Source organism: Trichosurus vulpecula, chromosome 4, assembly GCF_011100635.1.
Source record: "Trichosurus vulpecula isolate mTriVul1 chromosome 4, mTriVul1.pri, whole genome shotgun sequence".
NCBI lineage: Eukaryota > Metazoa > Chordata > Mammalia > Diprotodontia > Phalangeridae > Trichosurus > Trichosurus vulpecula.
In genome coordinates this window covers 296,466,058-296,487,280 of record NC_050576.1, presented here as the reverse complement: position 1 = coordinate 296,487,280, position 21,223 = coordinate 296,466,058, and the positions used below count along the sequence as shown (strand labels likewise).

The 21,223-nt window shown below is 40.5% G+C and overlaps 1 protein-coding gene across 2 annotated transcripts in view; it reads left to right on the top strand.

Moving 5' to 3' along the window:
* The window catches only part of PARD3B (par-3 family cell polarity regulator beta), a 1,291,066-nt gene that overhangs the window by 1,246,582 nt on the left and 23,261 nt on the right, over nt 1–21,223 (top strand). Inside the window, exon 23 of one of the 2 annotated variants that reach the window (XM_036754802.1) lies at nt 8,550–8,610. The exons of the other annotated variant lie outside the window; for it this stretch is intronic. Coding sequence (XP_036610697.1) covers nt 8,550–8,589 — 40 coding nt within the window. The 3' untranslated portion in view covers nt 8,590–8,610. The remainder of the gene's footprint in view (nt 1–8,549; nt 8,611–21,223) is intronic. 2 annotated transcript variants of the gene reach the window in all.

Sequence of the window (21,223 nt, the reverse complement as noted above, 5' to 3'; positions counted from 1 at the left end):
TGTCTATTTCAATAAAAATATCCCTACTATGTGTAAGGACTTGTGCTGAGGATAAACAAAATATGCCCTCAAAGAGCTTCTGTTTCTATTGGCTCACAAGCTAAACAAAGAAAAAGAGATTTTTCCTTAAACAAAAAAGCATGGGGGGGTGCAGAAAAATAGGGTTTAGTAGGATATATGTATGTGTAGGGGTAAAAAAAAGATATTCACCTGAAGCAAAATTAACTGATCTGTACATATAAAAAATAGAGGGAAAACAAATTTAACTGCTTTGGACAATCTCCCTACTAACAGATAAAGGATGGGGACGAAAGGAAGTGATGGAGAAGACCAAGTTATATTTGTTTCCAAAACAGGCCATCATGTTGTACTCTCCTCTGTCAGTTTGTTTCCTGTTCTAGAAAGGGTATGTAGGGAAAGGACCACTATTCAGATATTCTAAATGTTTTTAAGCTAGCTCTTTGTGACTCCAGGAGTGTCCATTCCTAAAAAGCAACACAAAGGACATTCTTCATTTACTCAATCAAATCACCCCACCCTCATTTAAAGGATGCTCCATCAGTCAGCCGGGATCACAGGCTTCAGACTTATGTGTGAAAAGTTCTTGAAAGGCTTTGAATGAAATGAAAGTATTTCCAAATTGACTGAGGAATCTCCTGAGGAGTCCCAAGGAGTGGCTAGACAAGAGAGCTCGAACTCCTGGAAGGCTCCCCTTAGGGACTGAAGGGGCCCCTTCTTCTTCTCTTCTTTGTCCTGAAAAACACCTTGTAGCTTCAGAGGGTCCAGGGAATTTTGGTCTTTCCATATGTGTCCTGGCAGAGTCTCTGTATCAGCTAACGCTGGTGTCTGCATTAGGATCCAAGGACAGACTAGGCACAGATTCATCCAACTTGAAGGGGAAATTCTTGAATCTCATAAATGGGAGAAAAGAATTTCCAGCCATCAAGAGTGGGTGTGAGCCCACTTTCCCCTGGACTTTTTATGTACTTCTGGGGCAGAATAAGGGGATGTTCCATACCAACTGTTCTTACTACAATGCCTTAGTAAATACTGCCTTTCTAAAAGCTATTTAAGGCCGGGTAAATAAATGATTCAGCAAGGTGGTGAAGTGGATAGGGTGCTGGCCCTGGAGTCAGGAAGGCCTGGGTCCAATCTCTGCCTCAGACTCTTATTAGATGTGTGAGCCTCATCAAGTCACTTAACCTCCGTTTCCTGAACTATACAGTGGAGATCATAACAGCACCTATCTTGAAGGGTTATTGTGAGGATCAAATGAGATAATATTTGCAAAGTGCTTAGCATAGTACCTGGCCAATAGGCTCTATATAAATGTTTATTCCCTTCCCTTCCCTTCCCTCTTGGAGGGAGGTACACCTTTGGAGCTCAAGGAGACGGCATTAAAAAATAACCCATGTCCCTGAGGAGGAGATTTACGCTGTTACCTCTGGGACTCAGTCTCATTAGTGAGAGTGAGAATTATGATAAAGATGCTTCAAAACTTCTATGGGCTCCACTTGTTGATGAAGGACAGAAAATGAGTGACCCTGAACAATTAATTCATTTTTACCTCACTGCAAAAATCATATTTAACACAGGGGTTCTGTGCCAACAGCTGTGATAAATACAAAGTATTACAAGCAGCTGAGATGATAACTGCAGGAAGACTAGATCCTATAATTCCAGAACAGGGATTAATTTTGTTATCTCCCTTTTCTAGACCCACCTTAGAAAAAATGTAGAAAATGCTTTCTGGGATCACTTTAGCTCAGACAAGATGATGTCTTGAGGTCTTTACTGCCCCTTGATTCTGTGAAGCCATATGACCTTGAAATAAATGGCCCATTAGGTGAACATCTCTATGGCATCTAATTTATCTAGACCAATGCAGACAATGATCCAGACATAAAAACTAGATAATATGCATTGTCAACCTGGCCGCCTACTTCAAACCTCCATTCCCATCGCAATATCACCTAACCTTGGCCCCAGAATTTCTGGCCTCAAAGGCCAAACCCAAACCCAACAGAGTTATCATAAAGCAGAAAATCAGGCTGTGGGGGCCAGATTTTCAATGTTCTGCTGTCTCAATGTGAATTGCTACTGTTCCCAATCTTCTTAAAAATACATCAGATTCAGAGTCACTGACCTTGACGTACCAAAAGATATTTGGGGCACTTGGCTTTAATTTGAAGAATGTATTAGGATTCGTTGGCATAGTAGAAAGAGTACCATATTTGAAGTCAGCGGACCTGGGTTCAAATCCTGCTTCTGCCACTGTGTGATCTTGAACAAACCACCTAACCTCAGTGGGCCTCAGTTTCCTCAACTGTAAAAAAGGAGTTGGATTATATAATCTCAGGTTCATCCTGTTTCTAAAGCTATGATCCCATGAATTTCAAGTTTAAAAAGTCCAAGCATTCAGTAGCTCTTGGATAATTTTCCTTGGCTTGCTTCAAGGCTCATTTCCAGTGCTACCTCTTGCATGAAACCTTTTCTGAACTCTCCGGTTGTTTCCTGCCCTCCCTCCTTTCCTGAAATTATTTGTATTTACTTATCTTTGTAGATGTAGTATCTTCCCCACCCCATCTTCAGCCAGAGGAGTCAGACACAATAGCAACATTCCTGAGTGCTGCAGAACCAGATTAAAATATATTTGGGAAATAGTGAACAAAGTAAGTAATAGAATATAGATATTAACATGTGGTTTTCTAAGTCAATACGGGATCTCCAGGGATCCTTATCCCCAATTCTATTTGAGTTTAACACCATCGACCCAGCAGATGGTAAGCTCCTGCAGGCCAGGAACAGTTTCATTTTTGTCTTTACATCCTTAGAACTTAGCACAGGCCCTGAATAAGTGCGAAGTGCATTGAATCGAAGTCCGAAAGAAAAAGCTATTCTACATATGTACCTCTGTGACTATCTCTGCTGTTCAAAGGAGACATTCTGAACCTTTGGGAAGCATATTTGTTGACCCGCAAATGGCGTGTAGGACCAGGTGCATCTGGATTTCTGGATAATTGCACTCACAAGTAGCTACACGCAGGCACAATTAGGCACTTGCACCTTGTTTGAAGGCACAGGTGTCTAATTGAACCCACAAATGGCCATTTGGCAGTCGTGATTCAGTATGCATGCAGCTTATTATGGGCAGTAAGTGGTACCAACAAATAAGAGGGCCTGGTTAAGGAAACGCTGTAAATCGGTTCCCTCAAAGCTCAGTGGCACTGGTAACTGCCCTCTCTCTTCTAACTTAACACTTTAACTGAGTCCCTGCCTCATGGTGAGAGGCATCTTTGAAGTCAGTAGGCCCAAAGAAGAAAATATCTGCACCATCTTTAACAAAGTAAATGCTGCTTTATGCTTTTAGGCTAATTAGACCTAATCAAACACATATTGTAAACCTGGCCAATCAGAAAATGTATTCTGCCCTGATGGGACTGGTCTGTTTATAGTGGCTACAAGACTGAAATATGTGTCCCCAGAGACACTTTGGTAAATATTAGTTTTCTAAGGGTTAATCTATTCTGATGAATCATTTAATAGGAATGAGAATTACAGGGCCTCCTCTTGCCTCAGGAAGGATCCAGTAGATATTTATTTAAATGGGGAGCAGTTGTAGAGAAAGGTGAGAAGACATGGAAACTGGGAGCTGTTCCCCAGGAGCTCAGCATGGGGTGGGGGCAGAGAGTGGTAATTGATATCCTCAGGTTTCACAACAGCTGAAGCAACAAAGCCAGGAATGGACACATGGTCACTTACACAGGTTCAACTGTCCAAAGAAAACGTGGGGAAGGCTTCATTCACTGCCATACTCCAACCTTAAGGGTAAACCTAAGGAATGTACAGTCTGCCATGTTTGGTCACCCATCTTCTTGGGGAACAGAATGAATCAAACCAAAGATTACCATCAGAACCCTTTGGCAGAGCATCCAGGTACTTCAGCATGTTCGATACCCAGAAATGGAAGGAGGAGAATGTAATTTCCCAGCTCAGGAAAATCCTCAGAACAGCAAAGATGAGTGTGCATCTTAGGAAATTCATACCAAAGCAGTTTGAGCCGGTATTATGAACTGAGTGATTTTTTTTGTAACTAAGTACACATTATCTTGGCCATGCATATCATTTATTTACAAAGTAAGACAAGTTTGTGGTTTAACCACCTTGACAAGTTCTATATCTGTCTTAGCTCTCCACTCACTTTAATATTCTATTCTTTATTTACGATGATATCCTCCCATTATAGACCAGGCAGTGCAATTGTAATAAATCTCCATAAAAAGCCCATTCGAGTTCCAAGTTACCATGGGCTTAATATGAGCAAGAACAATTTGAAAACACATATTGATTGTGCTTTTTTATGGACTGTATGACAGGCTTAACTCAGGACTTCTTTCATTTTTACTGGATTGAATCTCAACCTTAATGTCAACTTAACATAATTCTTTTATGTGGACGGCAATTCTTGTCTCTCTCCTCACCACATGCCCAAGGAGGGCTATTCTAGTGAAAAATTACTCAAGAATTCCCTTCATCATAGAGATTTCATCAGAAAGTTTCTTTTTTTAGTGGACAATGGAAAACATTCCATTTCCCATTACTTGCCTTCTTTGTGTGTTGCCTTAAGATACAAATGGAAGTTATAATTACATTGGCAGTTTGGAGGCAGAATAAAAATTATTTGCAATCCAGTGTTTCATTTTTTAAAAAATCAAAGCAAAACCTTTAACCCTGATTTTTTTTCTACCATGTGAAATTTTATTTTGAGCCACCTTATTGTAAGACAAGTTATACTTTATGAGCATCAAAGTTTTATAAGTATAAAAAATTTCTGCTCTGCCCACTGAATACTGTCATGCACTCTAGAGAACCAGAGCTGTATGCCCCATTTCCCATATGGAAAGATGCTCTCAAATTCTCACTGGGTGGTTGTTGTTGTTGTGGTCATCCTTCGTTTTCGAAGAGGACCATGACATCAGAAAAATAATGACATGACGTGCAGTTGACTTTGATTTGAGTGAGGGAGGGCTGTGCAAGGTCACCAGCCTCACTTACTCCGGTTATCCACGGAGTGGTATGATAGAAAGAACTTTACGTCTATAATCAGGGTTCAAATCCTCATTCTTCCACTGCCATCGGGCCAGTCACATGACTTCTCTGGCACTTAGTTTCATCATCTGTGAAGGGGGTTGAATTATATTCAATTAAATTCAGTAAGTATTAATTAAATGCCAGTAGGCAGGAAAGAGAACAAGCAATTTGTTGTTGTTCAGTCATTTGAGTTGTGTCTGACGCTTCGTGACACCATTTTGCGATTCTCTTGGCAAAGATACTGGAGTGATTTGCCATTTCCTTTTCCAGCTGATTTTACAGATGAGGAAACTGAGGCAAACAGTGTTCAGTGACTTGCCCAGGGTCACCCATCTAGTAAGTATCTGAGGCCACATCTGAACTCAGGTCTTCCCGTGACTCCAAGTCTAGCCTTCTGTACACTGCCACCTAGCTGCCTTAACAAGCAATTTATTAAGTGCCCATCCTGTGCCAGGCACTGTGCTAAGCATTCTACAGATATCCCATTTGATCCTCACAACCCTGTGAAGCAGGTGCTATTACCTCCATTTTATAGTTGAAGAGACTAAGGCAGACAGAAGCAGAGTGACTTGGCCAAGGTCACCCAGCTAGGATGTGTGTGAGGTCAGATTTGAATTCATCTTCCTGACTCCAGGCCCAGCACTCTATGTACTGCCACCTGGCTGCCTCAGCTCAGTAGCCAAGGCACAATGGAAGACACTGAGAATAAAAAGGGAAAGTCTCTGCTCCTCAAGGAGCTTATATGTCAGAAGAAAGGGGAGAAAGAACATGTATACCCAAGTAAGTAAATGCAAAATAATGTATTGTAATTTCAAGACAGGAAGAGACGGCCTCCAAGCTCCCTCCCAGCTCTAAACCTGTAAGGTTACATGTAAAAAAAGCAAAAACAGCTTCATCCCTTTCCATTGGCTTGAACAATAATCATAGAAACAATTTGCCTCTATATTATGGTGTAACAGTAGTTTACATCATTATCCTAATTGATAATCTAAAAATATAGGTACAAATTGCAAAACAGGCTGGTGTCTGAGATGTCATTGTGATATGTGATACATGTGTGGATGTCACAGCCTAGCATCAGAAAAGAGAAAAAAGGGAAGACTTGTATGAACTGATACAAAGTGAAATGAGTAGAACCAGGAGAAGTGTTTAGACAAAGACCGCAGCACTATAACATAAACAACTCTGAAAGACTTCACAACTCTGATCAATACAATGATCAGCCATGCTTCCAAGGGACCAATGACAAAGCGTGGCTCCCACCTCTCTGTGGGGAAACAGTAGACGGTGGTGACAGCCTGAGACAGGCATTTCCAGACATGATTAGTATAACACAATTTTTTTTTGCTTGATCCTACTTTGCTATCGGGTAGAGCATAGGGAAAGAGAGGGAAGTAATGATAGGAACATGAAAAAGGGTTAAGAGGAAAGAAAAGAGAATGAATGAAACATTGTAAAAGTATACAAAAGTTTGGAAGAGGACATATATATGTACCACCATGTTAAATTAATGCGTGTTAGCAAGAATAAGCTCTATGTAGTGAATTTGGAGTTTCATATGCAAACCTCATTTTCTTTCCTGTGTGTATGGAAATATTCATGTTTTCGGATGACTGTCTAGTTCATAATAGAAAAGGAAGAAAGAGGGAGGCTATGTGAGAAGAATAATTGGCTATAAACTCAAAGGACCTGGATTCAAATCCTAACTCTTTCAATTACAATTTGTGTGACCTTGGACAAGTCACCTAAATTGTCTGTACCTCGGTTTCTTTGTTTGTTAAATGGAAAAGTTGAACTAGTTAACTGAAATGGGGTCACAAAGAGTTGAGCATGACTGAAAAACAACTAAGCAAGTTGTTATCACTCTTACTTTTAGTCTCATCTTTTCTGACGGTCTTTAGATAGCAGCAAACCAAGGACAAGTTACTATCCTGCTATTACTCTTTCACATTTAATGATCTGTGGACTGCTATAAAGATAGAAAAAAGTGACTGCTTCTTGTAAATTTTTTTAATTGGACTGGAAAAGATGAGCATCTTTTGCAGACTCTCTAAAAACGTCTTCAGAACAGGTCCAATAACGGATGAGATGACAGAGACATCTTGTACCTCATCCTGTTCACCCATGTTTTAATTTCTTCTGCTAGACCTCTGTGTTTTGAAAGCATTTTATATTATGTAGCTTGGAGATTATGGAGATTCAGTATAGGCGCAGATATTTTGAAAATGTTGTTCTTAAATTAAATCATGTCTGAAAGTTTGTAGGTAACAATTCTGTCTGTAATGATTATCTGGTACCAGTACAGTTTGTGTGTTGAATTCTCAAGGTTATGTTCAGGGTTATCTTTATAGCATGGGAGTTTATCATCTGTTAATTTAGAAACAGAGCAAGCTTCCAGTGTATAATTCTAGCCCTCTAAACATATTTTCTTAGGTGTCATCTAGATGCTAAATTTTTGCGACCTCAAGTAATATATAGTCTCTATCATTCCGCTGCATAATCCACACTGATCAATAATTCTGGGCTCCTTCAGACTGACCTTCCTGTCATTCTTAGTGGCAATGGTCTGATCCTGAATAACTCTTCACTTCTATAAACATACCTATATGACCCAGCATTTTCTTGATGCGTCTTTGTTGATGTATTTTTGGTTGAGTTCATGTGGATGTCACAGCCTATGGAGCACCTTTGGGTTCTATTCTTGTATCTAACTCTCTTTTGTAGGCTTAGTTACATGTGACAAATCATATAGGGATAGAGATAGAGATAGATGCACCTCTGTATACATACAAATAGATATAGATATATACATATACATGCAAAGATACTTATGCATATATGTGTGTGTATGTGTGTGTGTGTTGTGTATGTACATGTGTGTGTATACCTGTTGTCAGACTTTGCTACTGCTTTTGGGAAATGATATTTTTAGTGTTGGGGTTTGTTTTTTTCTGATGATGATATAGGTTTACAGAGACAGCACAGGGCAGGAGAAAGAGCAGGGAACTCAGAGGACACAAGTTCAAATACTGACTCTGTCCCTCATTACTTTACTCATTACCTTACACAAGTTACTTAACTTCTTGAGGGTTTTAGTTTCCTCACCTGTAAAAAGAGGTAACATCTCTAAGGGTCCCTTCTAATTCTAGAGCTGAGATCATGTGGTCTCCTTTAATCCCCACAACAATGCAATGAGCTTAGTAATACTATCACCATTTTGTAGATGAAAGATCAAGGCTAAAGAGAAATTGAGTTGCCCAGAGTCACACAGCTACTGCATGTTTAAAGCAGTATTTGAACCATAATATTCCTGATTCCAGCTGTAGCACTTTCTTCACCTACATTATACTGCTTCTGATATCTAAAATCCCCACTGGAAAAAAATAACTCCAGGAGATCTGATAGCATTCATCAGCAAAGAAGCACCACCAAACAATTTGTCTCCTTCCTTTCTTCAGCTCTGTTCCCGTTTTTGAGTTTTTCTGGGACTGGGACTAGCAGCAAACTAATTAAAGCCAGGTAAGTATCCAAAGCAGGAGGGGTAGACTTAGGGGAGGAAAGAAGAGAGGAAAAAGTCAAGAGGGAAGAGGAAAGAAGGATATTGACAAAAAGGGAAACCAGCAGAAAACTTTCTCAGGCATTCTGTATTCAGGGCATAAAAAAGTGCTACCCTGGTCCACAACCTGTTTGACGAACCTCCATTTTCAATGGCATTTTAATTTGCTCTGGGGAAATTCTATTTGTATTAAGTCCTATGGGCTTCCTAATTAGAACAGGGGAATTCTTTCACCACAAGCAATTTTTCACAGCTTGTGTATTTTTTTTTCCACAAAAAAGGTTTTACTCTAACAGGATGTCACAAAGCAGGAGTGCAATTGTGGTTGAGATGACATGGCACATTCATCGCAAACTCCAATTTTCCACTGCCTGTGTCTACCCCCAAAGAACTCCTTTCAAAGCTCAAATTTCTCATACTTATTATCAATTCAGAAGGTAATTTCTTCTTAAAGAAAATGTGTTCCACAATTGTGAGTTCCCCAGACATAAGTGATTGGAATTTTTCCAGACATGAAATAAATTTTTCAGGTGTAGGATTTTGTATGTCTTCTACAGCGGTTTGGCATAATAACTGAGTGAGTATGTGATCCTTAACAAGGAATGCATGCTGGGCTAAACTTGAAATGGTTCCTTTAAAAGGGGGGTGGGCGATGAACAAGTGAATGGAACAGGCTACCAGTTTTCCCTACATATTTCAATTTTTACTCCTATGGCTGTCCAAATAGAGACATCATAACATAGTTGAATGGAGTGTTTTTTGGACTGAGAAGGAAGAAGCCCTGGGTTCATATATAGCCTCTGACAATAGCCCTGTGACCCTAGGGAAGTTACATAATGCTTGTGTGATTCAGTCAGTACCTTAGGGCACATCTACCACATCAATCTTTCTTGATAGAGTTACCACATGGGGAGGTACCTATGTTGATGAAATGGGAGCTCTTTTAGTATTTGCATATGTCTAGCAAATAGATAGATAGATGGATGGATGGATAGATAGATACATAGATAGGTAGATAGATAGCTCTATTTCATATTGTGTTAGTTGTTTTTAGATACAGCCAACTCTTCGCGACCCCATTTGGGGTTTTCTTGGAAAAGGCACTGGAGTGGTTTGCCATTTCCTGCTGTCATTTTTTACAGATGAGGAAACTGAGGCAAAGAGGTTTAAGTGACTTGCCCAGGGTCACACAGCTAGTAGGTGTCTGAGGCCAGTTTGAACTCAGAAAATGAGTCTTCCTGACTCTAGGCCCAACATTCTATCCACTTCACCACCTAGCTTCCCCAGATAGCTCTATATATCTTAGCTTTGGATGGATGTGTATAGATAGATATAGATGTATATAGATATAGATGTAGCTATCCATCCATGTTCACATACAGAGAGAGGGAGAAAAAAGAGAGATGAGAAGGTGCAGTATGCAATGGATAGAATTCTGGGTGTTCAAATTCTGTCACAGATACTTTCTACCTGTGAGACCCTGGGGAAGTGACTTCATCTCTCTGCCTTGGTTTCTTCATATGCAAAAGGGGATAATCATAGCATTGATCTTCCAGGATCCTCATGAATTCAAATGAGAAGAAATTTGCGAAGGGCTTTGCTGACCTTAAGGTACTATATAAATGCTAGCTATTGTTATTGGATATAGATATACACGCATTGGAATTGTCATTTACTGTTCCCTGTCAAGCTCTCACCCCCTTTCAGATACCCATGATTCTCTCACTCCCCCTTGACTTTTGAAGTAACACAAAAGGGACCCCAAGACCTGCAGCCCTCTGCTTTACTTCAGCAGCTGTGGTTTCCAGGATTGCAGACTGGGAAGAACACTGTTTGTTATTCAAGTAAATATCCCCTGTCTTATTATGACTCTGTTACAAAATCAGCATGCCAAAGGAGAAGATTATTATCTCACAGAAGTCAGGATATTCAAACCAATCGTTCCCACAGCAACTATAACTCTAGTCACATCGCAAACAGTATATATAAACAGAGATACAGAATAGCAGAGGAGAAGCTAATAAAGGCATGATGCCTCTGTCACTATTAAAAAGAGAAGCGGAGGCTGGAGGGGCCGCTCTCCAGTGGAGGAAGCCTCATTTGGCTCCAGAGCTTCTGGACAGGTGGGAATTTACTTCTCCCATTGTGTGCCTGGCCTCCTTTCCCACAAAGGATCCAGAGAGGACGATGAAGTGGTCAATACTGAAGGGGGAAGAAAATCGCAGTAATTTTTCCCCCTCCTCCAGTCCTGGAGAAAAGACATGTTCCTAGCTGTCCCTCCCTGAATCAACATTCAACAGAAAAGCTTTTTCCACATCCTTATCTAAAGGGTTTCTAAAGTGAGTGGTCATACAGAATTCTTATTCCCCTGTTCCCCTGTTCTGTACTACATCTTTGGTCCATCTAGTTGTCGTCCTCCTCCTCCCTAAATACTTCTCCCCCCACTCACGCCCACTGGCTCACAGCCAGCTTTTAAAAATTATTAGGCTCTTTTTCCCCAGACTAACTATATTAGGGAAAATGGAGAAGAGAAGACAGATGCAAGGGGGAAAGAAGAATCAGCTGGGTGTTTTGGTTTTTTTTTTTTTTACAATCACAAGAAATGGAATAAAATGAATGCCCAACAAAAAGAATTGGAATGACATCCTTCTAACTGCCCTTCCTGCTGTCTCTGATACACATGCCTCAAAGGAGATAGAGTCTAGTCCACTGTCTTCTTCCAGAATGAATTCCCATAAAAACCAAAGATAAAAGAGGGATGAGGTATGTTAAATTTCTTTTGAGACCATTCCTGACTTTGTTTTGGTCTGATGCCTACCTTCTATTAGGCTTTGGGTACATGAACATATGACTTTTTATATTGACATAAATGCCCTTTTGTTAGTCTTATACATAAATTGACTTAGGGGGCCAAAATCTTAACGCAGTGACAGAGTATATTTGTAAACTGGGGCTTCCCCACTATGGTACTCTCTTTTATACCCAGGTTCATAGTTATCTTGGGGATAGTCATCTATTCAAATTCACAGCTACAAGCCCCCACTGATGTGTATCTCTTTATAGACCCAGCCAAATGACAAAAGAATTAAACTGAAAAGGCATTTAGTGAAACAGAATAACAAGATAACAACAAGCAATTAATTCAAGTATATTAAATGTTCACAGTTCCCATTTCCAAATGGTTAGCACCCGCTTCAGGGCTATTTCCCAAATATTAGTCAATGACAAATGAAAGTTTACAAAACTGAATACATTTTACTGACACAGGTTTCTAAAACCCGTTGACTTAAAATACTGACTCTTTTTTCCTCTTCTGCATCCAATTCCTCTTACCCCTTGCTTCCTTCTCCCCAGCCCCTTGTCCTTTATTACTGTGCCTCCGAAAGCCAAACCTATAGTGTGGCCAACAGCCCTCAAAAAAACATATAGAGATACCTTGGCAGTCTGCTATATAGTTTGGGACAGGAAGCATTAATTTAGGGTAGCATAGTGGGAGATTTTAAAGCTGAGGTGAAAAGTTTATTCTTGTGCTATTCTATTATAACTTTGTAAGTTTAGGTTTCCACACTCAACAGTTTTTCTCCTTTAAAAAACGAAACCAAAAACTCTCTTGACTCTTTAATTAGAGTCTACTACCACCGAATAGAAGTAAATACCATGAAGCAGGCAAGCTTGTAGGTAGGCGTGGTTAATGAAAAATTAGCACATTCTCTCATTATCTGTCTATTTATAGTATATATGTATTTGTATGTATATGTGCATGTGCACGTATATGTATATTATATTTATATGTGTATGTATACATGTATGTATGTGTATATGTATCCGTATATGTATATGTATGTGTATGTGTATATGTATATAGGGTAGCTAGGTTGTGCAGCGGATAGAACTCTGGGCCTGAGGTCTTTCTGACCTCAAATCCAGCCTGATATTTACTAGCTGTGTGACCGTGGACAAATCACTTACCCCATTTGCCTCAGCTTCCTCATCTGTAAAATGAGTTGGAGAAGGAAATGGAAAACGACTCCAATGTCTCTGCCAAGAAAACCCCAGATGGAGTCACAAAGAGTCAGACTAAACAATAAATATATGTATATGTGTGTGTAACCCTTAATCAAAGCAGTCGAAATGCACTAGGATCAAGAATGACAAAAAATAAGCTTTTAAAAAAAGTTTAAAGAATAGTACAAGTATTTCTGTTCTTACTAATTAACTTATCAATTACACCTCAGTCTAACTGCTGGTCTTATCTCCAGACTGAATAGAAAGCTATTTTTCTAACTCAGCCTAAATCAGTATCTCCCTTTGCAAGCTTGTCCATAGTCCTAGGATTTGGTGTCAAAAGCCCTTGTAGTCTCTTACAGCTGCTGGCCAGGTGTTTCTCAGGGATAATCTATTCCCCCTCCCTCCTTCTCTCCTTCCCTCTCTTACTCCTCTCTCTCACTCTCCCAAGGCCACCACCAATTACTCCCCACCTTTCCAACGGCTTTTTAATGTGGTTTCCAGCCCTAATGCAGCCTAAGATCGCCTTGCCCTAGGTGGCTGTAGTCTGTGCTGTTGATTCATTTTGAGCTTTTAAGCTACAACCTCCCAATCTTTTTAAAAATTGCTACCTTGCCACAACTTATATGTGCGAGGTTGACTCTTTGGATATTCCATCATACTAGTTTTCTGGATATTTTTAGATGCTCGCTCTACAATGAGAGAAGCAGTATGGGATAACAGAAAGAGGGCTGGGTTTTTATTCAGAGAACCTGAATTTAAATCCTGCTTCTTCTACTTTTTATTGGCTATGTAAGTTTGGGCAAGTCAGTTCTTCGATTGTGAAGCCCTTGAGGGCAGGAACTTTCTTTTCCCTTTCTTTGCTTTTCTTTCCCACTTATTAACACAGTGCCTGGCACCATAGTAGGTACTTAATAAATGTTTGTTTCTGACCTATCTGGGTCTCAGTTTATTTACCAACTCCCCTATCTGGGCCTCAGTTTCCTCACCTGTAAAATGAAGGGGTTGGACTTTATGACCTCTAAAAATCCTTTCCAATTCTCAATCTATGATATTAGAATCTTTTTGGCTCCTAACTGACATCCAATTTGTTGTCTTTTCTTCCTAGCTTTGTGTCATCTGTGGATCTGACAAGCATACAAAAATGCCTTGAACAAAGTCATTGATAGAAATGTTGAATAGCTCCAGGCTAAGGATAAATTGCTAGAGTCCTCCACTAGACACTTTATTCCAAGCTGATGTTAAACCATGACTTCTCTTTGTGTTGTTGATTCCGTCCATTTCAAATCTAACTAACTAGACTATTGTCTAGCTAGCCAACTTCTCTCCATCTCATCCATAGGGATAGCACAAAAAAACTGTCAGATGCTTTGCCAAAATCTTTGTAAACTCTATCTATTCTTCCTCTAATCTACCAGTCCAGTAAGTAACCCTATTAGAAAAGGAAATTAGGTTAATCTTACCCAACCTATTCTTCCTAATGAAGCCTTATTAGAGCTCTTTGGGGCCGTGATTTCCTTTAAAAGTTTTATTGGTGCCTTTTGTCATTTTTTCTGTGAGTTAGGAGGCTGAGGGTGGTTAGGAACTTTTGATCAATTGTCTCTCCCCCCTACCTTTGCTAGATGAAATTATAAGACCAAGGGGACAAGTAGCAGAAACAATAGGGTGGAAGGACTGTGCCCCTTTCAGAGTCTGAGGGGTCAAATTTGCAAAGGGCTTTGCCCTTCTCGGACCTTGAGTGGCAAGCATGAGTGGCCTATTCATCACTTAGAAATTTTGAGTGGTGGGTTTGAATATGGAAGGGACAGGAAACTGAGGACTGACCAAGAAAAATAGGCCTGACCTGCTGCCTTTTTTCTGCCCACTCACCAAACAGGAGGTGACTAAGCCCCTTAAGAACAGAGTCAGCTCTGGAGAAAGAACCCTCTCAAATCAGCCAGCCAACAAGCGTTTATTAACTGTACTGTAGTCTAGGAATATAAAGAAAAGCAAAAGCCAAAAAGCAGGTGCTGACCTCAAGGAGCTTATATTTTAAAGCACTACTTTGGGACTTCTCTGATTTTACCATGCCATCACTCTGGCTGAGTTCTCTTCCTTCCAGTGCCCCCCACTAGCTTTCTTTTTTGTCTTGTCTTCCTCCATTAGATTGTAAGTTCCTGAGGGCAGGGACTATATTTTTTTGTCTTTATATTCTCAGTGCTTAGCATAGTGCCTGCCACACAGTAGGCACCTAATAAATGTTAATTAATTGATTGGGGGAAATAACATGTAAACAATTAATGTGAGTACAAGATATATACAAGGTAAATTGGAGGTCATCTTAGAGGGAAGGCACTAGCAGTGGAAGTATCCTAAGAAAGGCCCCTTGTAGATGGTAGGATTTCAGCTGACTGTTGAAGGAAACCAAGTAAGGCATTCTTCTCTTTCTCCTCTCTGCCTTCTTGTAACTGCCACAAGGATGATTTTTTTCTCTCCGTCCTCCTGCCCCCAATTAGCAATTTCATCTTGGAGTAGCAGTGTAAAGTGGTAGGAGATGCTGGGCCCTGCAAAGACCCGATCAGGGAAGTTGAGTTTCAGAGAGAGTCCATTCATCAAGTTGAGTCAGCTGGAAGACTCAGGAGTCCCCTGTAACTAGGAAACCGTTAGAAAGCCAGACTGAGTTTCCCGCTGGTCCCAGAACAAAGGTTCCTGTTCTTCCCAACAGTTCATGGTACTTTAGGCTAAGATGTCAGCGGGCCCAGAGCTGGAGAGAATGAAGACCATAACCAAGCTTCAGAGCCTCATGGCCAATCCCAGAGCAGCTTTAGGAGTCCTAGAGTGAGGAATGGCCTAACAGATATGCCCCAGCCCACGAAGAGCAGAGCAAGTACATCACAAAGAAAACCTGGTGTTGTTGTTGTTGGTGAGACATATCCAACTCTTCATGACCCTGTGGACCATACCATCCATGGTATTTTCTTGGCAAAAATACTGGAATGGTTTGCCATTTCCTTCTGCGGTGGATTAAGGCAAACAGAGGTTAAGTGACTTGCCCAGGGTCACACAGCTAGGAAGTGTCTGAAACCAGATTTGAACTCAAATCTTCCTGACTCCAGGCCCAGCGTCCTATCCACTGAGCCACCTAGATGGCCTTAACCATATGCATTCCCTAGATGTGAGTCTCTCTACTTGTGTGTCCATTTTCCCCACTGCATGTGAATTTGCAGGAGAGTGAGCCCCAGGTTAATGTAGGAGATATTTTGTGATTCGTGGTCTTGCCACGCCATTTTAGTGAATGCCTTTGTATTGAGCTAATTGTGTCCTTTGACTGACTATTGCTGTCATTGTTCATCCATCGTTCTCAAAGAGGACCACAACATAAGGAAGGTGATGCCATGACATTCAAGTGAACTGGATTTAAGTGAGGGAGGGCTGTGCAAAGTCACCAGCTTCACTCTCTCCTCTGGAGCCATCTGGGTCTAGTGGCAAAATGTAGATCAAGACAACTGGAGATGGCCCTGGATGCAGTGGGAAACCTTGGCCTTTTTAAGCTAACGCCTTTAACAGGTCCCAGTGACTGACTAGAGTTAAGGAAAACTCACTGAGTGGCTTATGAGCTACAGTTTTAGGAGTGTGGACCAAGAGAATACTTTGAACTTTGGATCATCACTCTGCAGGTGACTCAGCCCGATAGTATGAATTGCAAGGAGGGAAGGGAGAGAGCCCATCTCTGAAAGCCAATACATCACAGTTATTTTTCATTATCACCCCCCTTCCCAGACTGAACCAACCCTTGTGACAAAGTAAAACAGTTAACAGAACGATAGAGTGAGAGAACCTGTCACACAATGTATTCCATTTTCTTCCTCATACTACCCTGTCCCTCTGCAGTGGGGGAGGAGGGATATTGTTCTCTTATTTCTGCTTATTTTGCTCCACATTAGTTCATACAAATTTTCCCACATTTCCCTCATATCCATTATTTCTTCCTGCTCAGTAATATTCCATTACATTCACCTAATGGGTTTTTTTCAGCCATTCCCTAATTATCGGACAGTCACATTGTTTCAGATTTTATTGTGTATGTTGGACCTTTGTTTCTGTCCTGACTTCTTTGGGTTCCCGAATGAAATCTAGAATGGTTGGACTACTTCATAGCTCAGCCAACAGTACCTCTGCATCCCCATTGTGCTGTATACGGCCTCTCCAATATTCCCATTTCTGACAACCACTTTGCTTTTAATAATACAGTACATAATTTTCAACAATAAAACTTCACAAGAGATCATTTAAAACACAAAACTTAAGGCTTTTAAATGAAGATTTCAAGTGTTTTTATGACATTTCTCAATAAAACATTATACAGAAACCTTAAGACTCCTCTTTTTTTGACCATTAAAATCCTTTGCACCCTGATTCCAGCTCGCTTTTCCAGATCTATTACACATTACTCCCCTTCACATAGTCTGCATCCCAGCCAAAGGAGTCTGCTTGCTGTTCTTCTCATGTAACATCCCATCCCCTGCCTCTGTGTCTTTACACAGGCTTTGCCCTGTGCCTCCCCACCCCCACCCCCCACCATCCCTTCTTAGAATCCCTACCATCCGGAGCCATCTCCGATATCTTGCCACTGGACCCAGATGGCTCCAGAGGAGAGAGTGAGGCTGGTGACTTTGCACAGCCCTCCCTCACTTAAATCCAGTTCACTTGCAAGTCATGACATGACATCATCTTCCTGATGCCATGGTCCTTTTCCAGAATGAAGGACAAACAACCACAATGGCTTCCTTCCAGACTCAACTCAAACACCCCCTCCTATAAGAAGCCTTTTCTGATACCTGCCTAGTACTCCCCGTCACCCTTTATTTACTTTATATTTTTAACCTAATCACTTGCATTTGTAGGTGTTACTTCTCCTAGAATGTAAACTCCTCAAGGGTAGAAATTGTTTCATTTTTGTTCTAGGAGCCCCAGAGCCTAGCACAGTACCTGCACATAGTGGGTGTTTAATAAATGCTTATTGATTCATCAATTGAACACCCAGTTTGAGAGAATGCTGATATTAGCAAAGGCAAGCAGCATAACCAAGTTTACCAGCAGAGGGATTTTACCATAAGTAACTTTGCCAGATATGCTGGAGGTAGGAAGGTCCCTGAGCTGTAAGTCCCAGCTATATAGCTCCACCCTACTTTGTTCTGGAGGCTTCCACAGCCTATGATGCCTTCCCATGTCCTTTATACTCTGATTCTAAATCCCACCCTTTCTTCAAGGTTTAGCTTAAGAACCTTCCCCAAACACAGCAGCAATTCTTAGCAATCGGTCCATCTTCTGAGTTCCTTATGGTCTGTTTGGCACTTAGCACAGGCATCGGGCCAAAGACCTTTCATTGTACTCTTTTCTCTCCAACTACATTGCAGACTCCTTGGGGTCGAGGATGGTGTTTTTTGCCTCTTTGTACAAATACTTGGTTGTTGACTACAGTGATGAAAATAAGACTATACTTAAAAAGACTATAAATTTGTTCCTTATTGTCACCAACCAAGAGAACAATCTGTATTTTTTTTTGGATCAGGGTAGAGGTAGGGGCTTCCAACCAAACAGGGGCACATAGGCAAAAGCTCATTAACCAGGTTTTTTTTCCTTTCAAGCAAGCATTTGCTTCCCCAAAGCTATTCTGATGGATTGATGGATTGATTACTTGAGAGTCCTCCAAATGCCCCAGGCTTTCTTGCTCAGCTAGTACCGTCTCAGCTCTCCCCCAGCTCCCTTCTCAGTTTCTCCTTTCCTTAGCTGGAATGGGAAGGAAATCGCCACAAAAGAAAGAAAGAGACAGTATATCCTGTCCACCTCCCTCCTAGCATTCTCCACAAGGCAGAAGCAGGAAAAGGAGAGGAGAGTGACACAGCTGTATCCTTATGATTGTCAAGATGACAAAAGAGAAATGCCCAGAAAACCCCTTTTTTCAGACAAGATGCAGAAAAGTTGTACATGTCAAAATGAAGTCATTTGTGTGTTTGTTTCTTCTAGATATCACTCACTATTTAAGAAAGCATGATGGTAGATGTGATTGTCAACTTCCATTGGGCTGGTTGGGGCATTTTTAGTTGTCTTTAAGGTTAAAAAAATTTAAAAGACACAACACAGTGCTTGCTGGCAGTCTACTCTCGAAAGTCTCTAAAACTTCAAGGTGCTTCCTCACCCCACTCCCAGGTTCTAGACTTGCCTGTAGATTAGCAAAATTTCAGTTCCTAAACTTTGTACAGAAACCTTAATCTAATTAACTAAGTAGAAAATTCCTCATTACTATTTTGAGTACTGGTAAGTACATTTTAAATAAAGAAAACAATTAAATAGTTAGTTCATACCTCATCAAACTACTTAATAACCTGATAATGGTTAATTGTACAGAGTACTCATAAAAATGGGTCTACTAGAAAGGTAAATCAGAGGGAGGGGGAGAAGGAGAAGAGAAAGGGAACAGGAGGATAGAGAAGTGCTTTTGGTGTAGGTGGGGTGTTACCTTGTTAAGTGCCAGGACCAAACTGTTTTCCTATCCATCAAAGTGTCTGCCTAGTAGTTTCCAATATAGATTTTTAAGATCTGGATCAGAACCCACTTTAATTGAAGCATATGCAACCTCAGCATGACGGTACAATTCTTTTAATCTTTTCAGAAATGTTCCTCTCAATTGGTTAAGATGGGTTCACATATTTTACCTCATTCTCACAACATTCTGTGTGCTTTTAAGAAAGAGTGGCAAGTGTTATCTTACAGATTGGAAGATTGAGGCACCAAGAAGATATAAAGTGGCTTAGCCATTCATATTCTCAGTGAACTTACCTTGAAGGGGAAATCAAGCACCTAGAATGTTTTGGAGCCCAGGGCAGTAGTGGGTCTCTGGTCGCCACCAGACACCTCATTCCCCCAATCAACTTATTGTTAAGATTAATTATGGTCTTTTGTTGTTATTTAGTCCTTTCAGTTGTGTCCAATTCTTCATGGTCCCATTTGAGGTTTTCTTGGCAAAGATACTGAACTAGTTTGCCATTTCCTTCTTACAGATGAGGAAACTGAGGCAAACAGGGTTAAATGACTTGCCCAGGATCGCACGGCTAGTAAGTGTCTGAGGCAGAATTTGAATTTAGGTCTTCCTGACTCCAGGCCTGGAACTCTATCCATTTCACCACCTAGCTGCCTATACATGCACATATACATGCATGTATACAAACACATAGATGCTTGTATGTGTACATACATGTGCACATACACATGTATCTATAAATACATGCATGTATATATGAGTAAATACTTATGTGTGTTTGTATAAATATTTATTGTATACATATACATTTGCGTAGGTGCACACGTATGCACATGTATGTATATTATTTATAGCTAGGTAATATAATAGATAAAATAAAGACCTTGGACCCAAGAAAACCTAAGTCCAAATCACACCTCAGATACTTGCTAGCTCTGTGATCCTAGACCAGTCACTTAACTACTCTCAGACTCAATTTCCTCATCTATAAGATAGGGATATTAATAGAATTTGCTTTACAGGGTTGTTGTAAGGATGATATATATGTAAAACATTTTGCAAACTTTAGATCAATATATAAATGTTAGCTACTGTTATATGATCTAGGCAAAAAAGACCAGAGAATTATAGGATTTAGAGCTATAAGATACCCCAGAAATCATCTGCCTACTCCCCTCACCCCCTTATTTTATAGATAAGACAATGACTTGCCCAAGGTCATACCACAGGCCAAAAACTCCTTGAAAGCAGGGAAAGCTGTTTTCTTTTCACTTTATGCATCCCCTGTGCCTAACAGTGCCCAATACATAATAGACACACAACAGGTACATAGTAACATGATACACCAGGGGTGAGGAACCTTCGGCCTCAAGGCCTCAAGGCCACAGGTTCCTCACCCCTGTGATACATACATAGTAGGCACATTTTTATTGAATTGCACTGAATTGAACAGAATACAAGGTAATGGAACTGGGGTTCAAACCCAGTTCTCTGCCTCCAAAGCCAGGCCTCTCTGATGATCTCCTAAGGAGATTTCCGCCCTTTCCGGTTGGATGAATCCCCAGCAGCCTAGCCCAGTGTCTGCCATTCAGCACCATGGAGGCTTGTAGGGTAACATAGCATAAAGTCTTATAGGATGATTGATCGAAATTGCAAATACCATTTGTTCATAGGCCGGAACTACAAATTACAAACAGTACAAGTAACAGAGAGATTAGGCCTTTCAGAAATTCTTTCTGTTTCCTCAGAGAGAGTTTCCCAATGTATCATTTCTAAGATGGATTCATGGACTCCAAAGTTTGGGCCGATTTTGGATTCTATCACTGATTGGCTCCAAGGTTTTGAACAAACTACTTGAAATATTACAGAAAGTCTTATTTCCTCCTCATAAATAATGTACAATCAGGTGATCCTATGAACACTACCCTAGCCTAAGAGGAATGATATAAGGGTAAATGTAATCCAGTGAGAACGTATTATAATAAAATCCTTGCAAGACTCATGGTCCAACCATGGGAAATGTTCATATTAGGGACTATATCTTTCTCCTG